The sequence below is a fragment of the Pyrus communis genome, chromosome 12 (genome assembly GCF_963583255.1).
Source record: "Pyrus communis chromosome 12, drPyrComm1.1, whole genome shotgun sequence".
Classification (NCBI taxonomy): domain Eukaryota; kingdom Viridiplantae; phylum Streptophyta; class Magnoliopsida; order Rosales; family Rosaceae; genus Pyrus; species Pyrus communis.
This window is the reverse complement of record NC_084814.1, coordinates 16554013-16564554: the sequence shown is the minus strand read 5'-3', so window position 1 is coordinate 16564554 and position 10542 is coordinate 16554013. Positions and strand designations below refer to the sequence as shown.

At 38.3% G+C, this 10542-nt stretch overlaps 1 protein-coding gene across 1 annotated transcript; it reads left to right on the top strand.

Annotated features, from left to right (window-relative positions):
* Positions 1–357: 357 nt before the first annotated feature.
* On the top strand, positions 358–3510 carry LOC137711332 (uncharacterized). The gene is made up of 4 exons (XM_068450562.1): positions 358–744; positions 995–1150; positions 2017–2088; positions 2317–3510. Exons 1-4 carry the CDS (start codon positions 592–594, stop codon positions 2983–2985), a joined length of 1050 nt encoding a protein of 349 aa, XP_068306663.1. The 5' UTR covers positions 358–591; the 3' UTR covers positions 2986–3510.
* Positions 3511–10542: the final 7032 nt, after the last annotated feature.

Below are 10542 nucleotides of genomic sequence, written 5' to 3'. Positions count from 1 at the left end.
AGGAGACAAGCCAGATCAAAGCACCCTTATTTTAGGGTAAGCAAAAGCAAACCACTAAAAGTCTGATACAGTCGGTTGAGGAATGGAAATTGTGTTCTTACTTCCTAATTCCATTTAACGAAACATTTTCGGTACTATTCAATTTTAACGAAAAACCATATTTTTATTATTTCATGATACTATTCATTACACCTTTATTTCTCATTTTTCATTAAAACTACTTTTTTTCTTGAACTTTTCGTCAGTTTTTCTCATATTTTATTTCCAGGGAATTGGAATGTAACTCTTATCCCTGTATCCAAACACCCCTCTTAAACCCATGGATTACAGCAGCCACAGCCGGGCGGTACCAACCAAAGTTCCAAACTTTCTTTCTTTCTCTCTCCTCCATTTCTTTCCTAGAGAGAGAAAAAAATCCAATTCCCCTTGTCTCTTTTCTGGGAATCAGGGAATTGAATTAGGCAAGACTCCTCTACCCCGACATCCAAACAAACAGAGATTCAAACCCGCCAAACAAACAAACCCCTTCGCAATCCAGACTGATATGCAACGGTATACGGAGCTCTGAAGTCTGAAGGACTCGCTCACAACATGTTGAGCTCCACTTGCTCTCACTCTCTTATCCACCGCCCTTTCCTCCATTCCTCCGCCGCCAGAGCTAGGGTTCCGACCCGACCCGGAGCTTTACGTCCAATTTCCCGGAGTTTTAGGATCTTCGAATCTCAATCCAGACCGTATAATACGGTAAGCAGTTCTGGAATTCATGTTTCCTGTTGATAATTTACAGCTTGTTCACTGTTTGGTTGCGGGGAAAATGCACGAAAAATTGAAAAAATTTGGACCTTTTTTCTATTGACTGTTTAATTGAGCTGTACGGATTGTTTAGGGAAGTAGTTGTTAGAAAAATTGAAAATTTTGGGGCCAATTTTATATTATGCCGTTAAATTTGTACCTGGAAGTTTACATTTCCGTGTTTTGGGTTATTTCTCTGCAGAGGTGGACTAGAATTTCATGTTTTAGGCAAGAGAAGTTCTCTTCAGAAACACCGAAACCGGAATATATTGAACACTTGGTACCCGAGGAAGTAGTCAAGTCCGACTTCGATGATTCTAAGGTGGTTAAAAGGGATTGGGGAGGAACGCTCCGAGAGGTCATATTTCTTTCCTTTTCCCGGTTACAAGGTCGTATTTGCTTTATTTGCTTATTCATTGAGAATCTCAGGTTGTTCGCGTGGTATGTAAAGCAACTGGATAGTGAATAACTTATAGAACACCGGGATTTTTTGTTTTCGACTATATTAATGAACTTGTTATGGATTAACGGTTAAGTTGAATTTGAGTTTCTGACATGTTGGCGAACTGCATTATGGATCCATGTACATAACGTGGTAGTGTTATATCAAGTATAAGCTATCGAGGTAGTAGCGTTCAAGATCATTGAAATATTCGCCACATCACTTAGAAGGAGTTCTTTAACTTTCACACTTGCAATTGACTTATATGAAGATACTAAGCTGAGTGAAGAAGTTTGTACACTTTGAGCGTACGTTGTTTAATGGAAATTTTAGGCAGTAATAACTTGCAGTAGCCGTTCCGAAAACCTGAATAAGTTATATGGTTCTTCCAGTATGTGAGTTTTGGTGAGCGAATCGCCTTGTGGGCCTTGTGAACGAAACACCTAGGGTAGGTTGATTGTATGGGATATATGTCCAGAAGGACTGGAACCAATAATAGGGTATATGATTAGGACAACAAATTCTCTTACGTTTACTTTGCAGTTATGCTTCAATGGTTGTCAAGAAAAATGCGGGGAAAAAACTAAAATATTGATTCCAATTTCCTTGTTGCTCAACTGATTTAGCGAAATAAATGATACATGCACGCGCACACACAAGGATTGAATCCTATAAATGTGGCAGGAATATCCTGTAACCACAATTATCGCTTTGATCTGGAAAACATATCCATGGCTGCATCAAGGTTCTCATTTTTCCTTTTCTGGGGGCATAAATTTCAGGCTGCAGATGCAGTGTCTAGAGCAATTGGGAGTCGTTGGAGTGTGCCGTGGTCAGCAGAGACCATATTGCAGGTAAGTGTTTCAATAATGTATGGTAGAACTTCAAATTGAATGCAACTAGGCAATAGTCATGAATTCCAGGCTGTCACATCCACCGTCTACTTTTAAAGGATAAGTTTTTATGGAAGAATAAAAAAGAAAAGTTATGAAGATAAGGTGTCTAATAACCAGGAATTCATGAAGAAAGAGACTGTTTCCCTTTGTTATTGGCAAAGTTGATTTGATGTATAAATGGTGCAGGTCATGCTACTATGGGTTGCTGCTTTCTGCTTCATAGGTTCTTGGATGGTTCCATTTGCAGCTCACATGGCAGGTTTCAGCAGGGAATCATTAACGAATAGAGGACAAGCCTTATTTAGCCTGGTGACTGATGTAACTGAAGGTCTTGTTGGAATTATGATAATTTGTCGCTGCTTATCACGTTTTCGGCCTCTTCCTCCGGATTGGTTTAAATTTAGCTTGAAAGGGACCTGGCAGTTGGATGTTGCTCTTGGATGCCTAATGTTTCCCCTTGTCAATCAGCTCTCACAGTTCAACCTCAGTCTGCTCCCTCTTTTGCCTTCCACCCCGGTCACGGTATCAAGTGTTGAGCAATCAATTATGGCACGCGATCCAGTGGCTATGGCAATGTATGCAGTAGTAGTTTCAGTCTGTGCTCCCATGTGGGAGGAGATACTCTTCAGGGGTTTCTTACTGCCTTCCTTAACCAAGTACATGCCCGTGTGGTCTGCGGTATTGGTGAGCTCGGTTGTATTTGCTTTAGCACATTGGAATGTACAGAGGATTCTACCGCTTATTTTCCTTGGGGTGGTGATGGGCGTTGTATTTGCACGGTCAAGGAATCTATTACCATCGATGCTCTTGCACAGCCTTTGGAATGGCTTTGTATTTTTAGATTTAATGAAATAATCACAAGAATTGTACTTTGGGATTCATTCATCAGTTGCCAATCCGATCTTTACAGAAGCATGCATCCAGATTTGTGGTTTGCATTTCCTTGGAGGTTAGAGGACCGTCACACGAGTAGCTGCTAGCTTTCTTTAAGTGATGGTGTTGGTTAAGAAAATTTCAGCAGAATGCAGTTGAAGTCCACTAAATTAACGTGGTGAAGTCGCAGAGGTTGAGCGTCGAATTCAAGTCCGTCCAGCGTCGAGAGAGGATCAGCATCATACCTTGTTCATATGTAAGATGTATAACAAAGGGGAAAAGAAAGAAAAATGAAGAGAAAATGTTGGTTTGGGCGAAGATCTTCAAGAAAGCAAGCATAGCAAAGCAAATCAGGCTCTCGTAGTTTTGTTGGATTGTCTTGTCCGATGTTTTCATTTTCCTTCTTATTTTTCATTTCTCTTCCCCACTGGCCTGTAGAATAGACTATTGATTTATAAAGACACTATTGACCTATGTGAAAATTGTGAAACCTATCCAACTTTGGGAAACCTATCACGGTTAGAGAGAAATCTACAATATCACGTTGTATTTAGTTCAAACGTGAAATGAACAAGGTGAGATTTAAAGGCTAAAGCTAGTAAGCTACGAGGCATTGTAGCCACACTGTTGGTCGATATATCTCAAGCCCAATGGTATACAACATACAATATTAGGACTAGTAATTTAGAGGCATAACAAGGATGTTATAATGTTCACCAAAACAAAGGATACTTGAAAAATACATCGAATAAGAGGAGAAGGTTAATGGAAGGTGTCAGAAACGAGGTAGGATTAATAAAATTAATATTAACTTTGTTAAATAATGTTTCGAGAGAAGTTGCACACGTAAGCCAGGATGGTCGAGTGGTCTTAGGCACCGGACTCAAGCTCTGGGCATTTAACAAGGGCGTGGGTTCAAATCCCACTTTTGACATTCTTTTATTTTTAGTTCTTTTATTCGGTTGTCGATACTCTATAAATTAAAGAAAAAGAAGAATGAAAACAACATTTCCCACTACTTGCAAACTGCGGAAGCAAGAGATGTGAGCAGCTTTGAACGTATCTTACCTCAAGACCCACTCTAGTGATACAATGGTAAAAGATATTGATAACCCTGGTGATACAAGGCAGAAGATATTCATCATTTAAAGAAAAAGAAGAATGAAAACAACATTTCCAACTACTCGCAAATTGTGTAAGCAAGAGATGTGAGCAGCTTTGAAATAACGTATTTTACCTCAAGACTCGCTTTGGTGATACAATGGCAGAAGATATTGATAACCCTGGTTATACAATGGTGAAAGATATTCATCATTCTTATGACTTGAGGGAGATATGGTTGGAAAAATTCTACAAAAGACGCAAGAAAAAAATTATTAAACAATTGCTCAAAAAAAACAAAAAAAAAGAAAAGAAAAAAAAATACATGGAGCAGCGCGTTAGGCCCCAGCCTAGTTAGCTGCACCACAGACTTAGTGCACCAGACCTAAGGCCCTTTCTCTCTTACCTCTCTCGGCCCAAAAGGGGCAACGACCCAAATCATCAAGAGTGCGCAGGCGCCCCTGCGCTTCCCTCTCGCTTTCTCTCTTCCTGCGCACGGGCCCGAGCCCAACGCCTAAAGCCTGGAAGGCCCAGCCCACCCTAGCCTTCCTTCTCTCGCCATGCCCAGCGCGCTGAGCTGACTCAGCTATGCTAGAATCAGCAGCACGAAGCCAACCCAGCCATTTGGAAGAGAGGGATGTGGAGAGAACTTTGTGAGCTCTGGGTTTCTGGGTTGAGCTCAGATTTCGAAGAGAAGGAAGTCTAAAGAAAGGTGAGAAGAGTGAGTTGGGTTTTGAGGTGACCTCATACCTCTGATTTCAAACTAAGGGATGCGAGAGAGAGGTGAGAAGAGTGAGCTGAGTTTTGTACTATATTTTCTGTTTTAGCCGGAAAGTTCCATTTTTTACAGCGACTGAAGCTCTGACAGACATAGTAATGTAGGGTGTTTAGTTCCAAGTTTCAACATCAATCATTTATGGAATAAATGGGTTGTTTGTAAGATGAATTAATACTTAAGAGTTAAATTAGGGTTTGTGTTCCATGTTGGGGCCTATGGGTTGTGGAATAAACTTTACTTTTCGACGTGCTAAAAAAATGTGATGGAACAATTTCTAGTTCAAGTGTTCAATTGCAGAAATTTGTGAAAAATTTTCCGTAGTGTGCATGTGGTATGCATGGCTACAACTTAATATGAGAAGCGGGATGTTCACTAGTTATAATGCACGTATGTTAGGCCCCAAAATTTAGTGAGTATGATCACAACCTTGTTGGCCTTGACGAAAAATAAAATTAAGAAAAAGCTTAGAGGACGTTAAGGGTCATGCGTGTCCCTCAAATAACAACAACGAGTATCATGTTTTTCACGTGCACGGTTAAGCGGTGGTTGATATACGTAACAAGAATTTTCAAACTGCCACTCTAACCTTATATACGTAACAATTATGTTTTAATTGTATCCACTATACCAATAGATTGCTATTAAAGTTCCTTATTAATGCGAAAAGCAGCTCGTTGCTCGATCTCTAGTTTTGTGCATATGATGTGCATGTACTGTACATATGATGTCCATGTAGTGTATATGACGTCACATGCGATGATGCTATTTTTCTAATTTCGAAGAGAAATATGTGAACTCTGGGTTTTTTGGTTGGCTCAAATCTGTGAGCATGTCGTGTGCATATCACTCAAAATAGATGATTTTTAATGAGATTTCCAGAATCTAGGTTCAGGTCAAAGATTTGTAAACTACAAATCTCTCTAAGGGATTTCCGGAATCTAGGCCCCACATAACCAACCCTCAACGCCGTTAATTGCACAATGCACGTCCACTACAAAACCAACGTCGTTGCACGTATTGATACAGATAACAAATTTGGGATTTTCTTTGAACTTAGAGGGAGAAGGCGTTCAGCTCAAGAAAACAAGAAAAAAAGGTGAATAGAAAAGAGACAGGCGCAAAATATGCATCAGTAATGAGGGATGGGACGGCAGTTATTGAACACAACCCCAAATCAACTTGACTGAGAGAGTCCCTTACAACTTCTCGGTGTAGGGCCATAATTCTTTGGGCTATATTTAGCCCTTTCCGGCCCCGGTCGGGGTAGGTAGTCAGTATTGAGACATGCAATTGCGTTCGGATCGGGCTACATGCTGACCAAATTTGGTGAAGATCATTTGTTAGCTACGATAAGCCACTATAGGTGGAGGAGAAAGAGAGATTGCAGCAGAAAAATGTTGTCTTTAGTTTTTCATAATGGATTTTCTTCAACATCTGAAATTTTTTTTGGACTGCAGATTGGTTTTGAGCCAGATGGGTTCTAAATGGGATTTCGAATTTGGGAAAAAGATGATGGTTTGAGGAAGAAATCCTCAATCTGCAACTGCAAGCACAGAAATGTGTTCATTTCCCAAAAGGGTCAATCAGCAAACACAAACAATCTTCAAATAAATCAAATCTTCCAACTGGGTTTTCGAATTTGGTGAAGAAGATGATGATTAGAGAAGAAATCCCCAATCTGCAACTGCAAGCACAAAAACGTGTTCATTTCCCAAAAGAGCCAATCAACAAACATTAACAATATCCAACTAAATCAAATCTTCCAACTGAGTTTTCCATTATCCTTCACTAATCTAAGAACATCCAATAAATATTAATTTTAGAGAGAGAGAGAGAGAGAGAGAGAGAGAGAGAGAGAGAGAAATTAGAAAATAGGAGGAAATAACTCATTTATATACGAGAGCAATTTGATCGTTTTAAGGTGTAGAAAAAATCTTATTTCTGTCTGATTTTTGTGCATGATGTGTGCATATTTAGAAAATCTTATTGTTGTTCCAAGATTAAAAAAATGTCCTTTTTTTTTTTACTTCCCAAAAAAATTTTGTTCGACAAAAAAAAAAAACAAAAAAAAGTTGTACTAAATGGGTAAACAATAAAATAATAAAATTCAGAAGTGTGGATTGTAAAATTGTGAAGAAGAAATTTGTGATCTTTAAACTGTCGGACAAGTTAACAAACTAATGTCTAAGGTGCGACATTAAGACATCCCCCACCATGCCCCACAGCTAGAAAAGACTTTTCAGTACGTTCATAGCACAAGCACATATGCATGTGTTAATATTTAAGTGAAAGAAAATTCAACAGTAAATTTTTTATCCACTTGTGTTGACGTACTACTCCTTATTTGAAACATATTGAAAATATCTTCACAGGTAGCTCACATGATGTGAGTATGCTGCGACCCACATAATATTGGTATCAATGTTGCTGCTGCTGGTCCTGATTCCTATGGAATCTGCCCTCAATCTTACAAGGTAGATAGGTTAGCAAAATTATATAATTCCATTGGCAAAAATGTCATAATTTTCTATCCTTTTTTTAGAAAGAAGGATATTAATGTCATTAACATTGTAAATATTCTTAATCACGAGTTATAATTTTTAATTTGATTCCTATAACAAATGGCGACCTTCGCGGAAAGCAAAAAACTGTAAGCCCCCTTTTTGCCGCCAACTCTTACTTTTTGGTGGGGGTCGGTGACGACTCCCCTACTTGCCAACCCAAGCTACTCCTTCCTCTTCTTCTTTGCTTTTGTATATCCTTTTCTTTTGGCCCTTAATTTTTAGTTTCTTTGAGTTTTTGCCTTAACCTTTATGAGCTTGTTTTAGATCGACTAAGCTTTTATGCCCCCTTTTTCCTCCGATATTTCTCCATGTCATTAGTCCTTCACCTGCCGACCTCTGCTACTCAGCTTATCACGTGTCTCTCCTTGACAGCACATTTGGCGTCAGTTATTAAAGTGCTTTTAGCACTATTTGTAGGATTATGAGACCACTTTTTGTGCAGGTGGCTCGCTCACCTCTATTTTCAGTTCATCCAGTTTGTTCGTGGGTTCTTCCTCTTAGGGCAGTGACGGATCGGCAATGGCAGCACAGCTGTGTGGTAGAGTTTGCAATCTTCTAGATCTAATGTTCTGGTGTGTTTGCTCTTTTGAGCTTTTCTGTTGTATTTCTTTTTTGGGGTATGCTTGTATTTGAATTGCCTTTAGATTTTCTACATCATGTATTAATTTTTTTTATTAATTGGAGTAATAAGGTTTGACCAATAGAACGACACGTGTAGACCTGAAGTCGTTGTAGTAATATAAGATTTGACCAACAGTTCGTTTAATATCTAGTGGTCTTCCAAGATAGTCTATCTACCTCCGCTACTGCAAATTAAGCAGACGAAAATCTATCTGCAAGTCAATATTGTACTATTTCAAAATAAATGGTGATTACCCGCATGCATGTAAAATGTTGGATGTGATGAGACACTGGTTTACATAAACAATGTAGAAAAGTGTTTTTCAGAGCAGTGCTACATATTTTATGGGCTTCATTCTATGCACGCATGCATATTGATCAAACTTTAACGCTGATTTTATACATGCATGACAAGAATGACTAAGCAATTGAACAAACATTAAGCACATCTAATTGTACACATGGACTTTGATTACATTCGAATTCTTCCTCTCTCAATATCGCTTGAAGATCAGGAACCTAGAACACTACGTATTCATGTATGGGAAATCAAATATCTGATAATCATTGTTCTAAAAAGCGGCGCTAGACGGCTGATCACCATCCCGATTAATGTCTAGGCGTTTGAAAATTAAGAAAAAGCCTATAGACCTACTGAGGCGCCTGTCTAGACCGCCTAGGCACCTACCTAGACCCACCTAGGCACCTACCTAGACCCACCTAGGCATCGACTCATTTAGGCAGAAAATAGATAACTTTCATTTTGCATTTTATTTTTCAATAAATTGTAAGAGACTTGTCGAATATTTAAATGAGCACACATTATATGCTTGTTCCCCATGTCTTCATTATGCTCCAATACTTCATAATATATGTGTCATTCTATTTTGTAGTTTATAATGAAATTTTATATATATATATATATATATATATATATTAAGTATAAAAATACACTTATTTACATGAAATATAATGAATTTAGTTAAACCCACCAATTCCGCCTAGGCGCCCGTCTAGACCTCACCTAACCTTTTAGACGCTAAACCCCAGCTCGCTGCCCGACTAGCGCCTAGCGTCTTTTAGAACCTTGCTGATAATTCCCTCCAGCATGTGCACAACACAGGCGACCCATATCAGACTCTGTCACAGCTACGTCCATCATCCAACAGATACCATGAACCATGGCTAAGTGCCAAATTATCAAGGTCTGGAAAGTTCATCACAACCGTCCAACGTCACCCTCACTTGAATCCATATCCAAGTGGGTCTCAGACTTCAAGGTCAAGGTATGAGTGCTGAACAAGTGCAGCTACTAGAGAGGTCCTAAGTTGGTAGGAGTAATGCCATTGAAACTTATCCTCTTCGGCCATTTGGGGGCATCCGGCTACATGACTCATGAAACAAACGTTGATTTCGAAGTCCGCAACATATATCATACCAAACCAAATATGGCATGTCCACAGTTTAGATATTTTGAATTGAATTCCAAATTTCAATGTTTAGGCTTGTACTTACTCCCATTTCGTGACATCTTAATTATTATAATAATTTAACGATTTAAATAATTATAACGTGTAGTTTACAATTAAGTTTAATTTTTTTCTTTAAAAGAAAGATAATTTCCAAACTGCGTTACTAGTTTTTCCTTTAGGTTTTTCTGTGTGTTCGTGCGTTGTGTCCTCAGTTTCGCCGTCTGCGTCTTCGTTTGCTCTTCCTTCACTATTTCGTTGATGTATAATCACTCATGGTTGGAACAAATTCAATAAAGTAAAGTGTGGACTTTACTAATTCCCCAATTGTCTCCTAGAAAAACCATGGAAGGAAGAGAAATAAGGATGGAGGAATAGAAAGTGAGATGGACCAGCAGAACATCACAATCCATAAATAAAACATAAAAAACACAACCAAGTGACCAGCTGATATATGAGAAAGGGTTACTTGATTTAATTAATTTAAAGATTCTTGCAACCATATGGGAAAATTTTTATTCAGCCACATAGCAAAGAGAAGGCAGACAGTAAAAGTTAACTATCGGTTTCGAAATTCATTTTTTTAATATAAAAATTAATTGTAGTTTACATGTCATGTCTTAAATCGTAGATTATTATGATGGTTATGTAGCGAAAGACGAGTGAATGTGTAAAGCTTTAGAGATCTTGAATCATTTTGCATTAACATAAAAATTCGATCCCGTTTTGTATGATTTTTTTATTATTTTTAAACAAGTTTATTTATTATACAAGGGTGCAAGAAAAGGAGTTCGGACACATAATTTTGTGTGCAAGAATAACATTCATTGCTGCTTGAGCTATAAGTTCTCACAATCAAGCTACAAGTTACATCATTTAATGATACGAGTTGCAATGAGGAGAGAACTTTACTTATAGCGAATATGCAAATGCATGTTTCAAGCTAATCATGTATTGTCACGTATGTTTCAAGCTAATCATGTATTATCATGTGTTTTACCATTTT

What these genes read in the sequence shown, in the direction of transcription:
- LOC137711332 (XM_068450562.1), top strand. Translation starts at nt 592, where the DNA reads ATGTTGAGCTCCACTTGCTCTCACTCTCTTATCCACCGCCCTTTCCTC. An exon ending in AATCCAGACCGTATAATACG is followed by an intron (nt 745 to 994) that starts GTAAGCAGTTCT and finishes ATTTCTCTGCAG; the next exon opens with AGGTGGACTAGAATTTCATG. An exon ending in GGGGAGGAACGCTCCGAGAG is followed by an intron (nt 1,151 to 2,016) that starts GTCATATTTCTT and finishes CATAAATTTCAG; the next exon opens with GCTGCAGATGCAGTGTCTAG.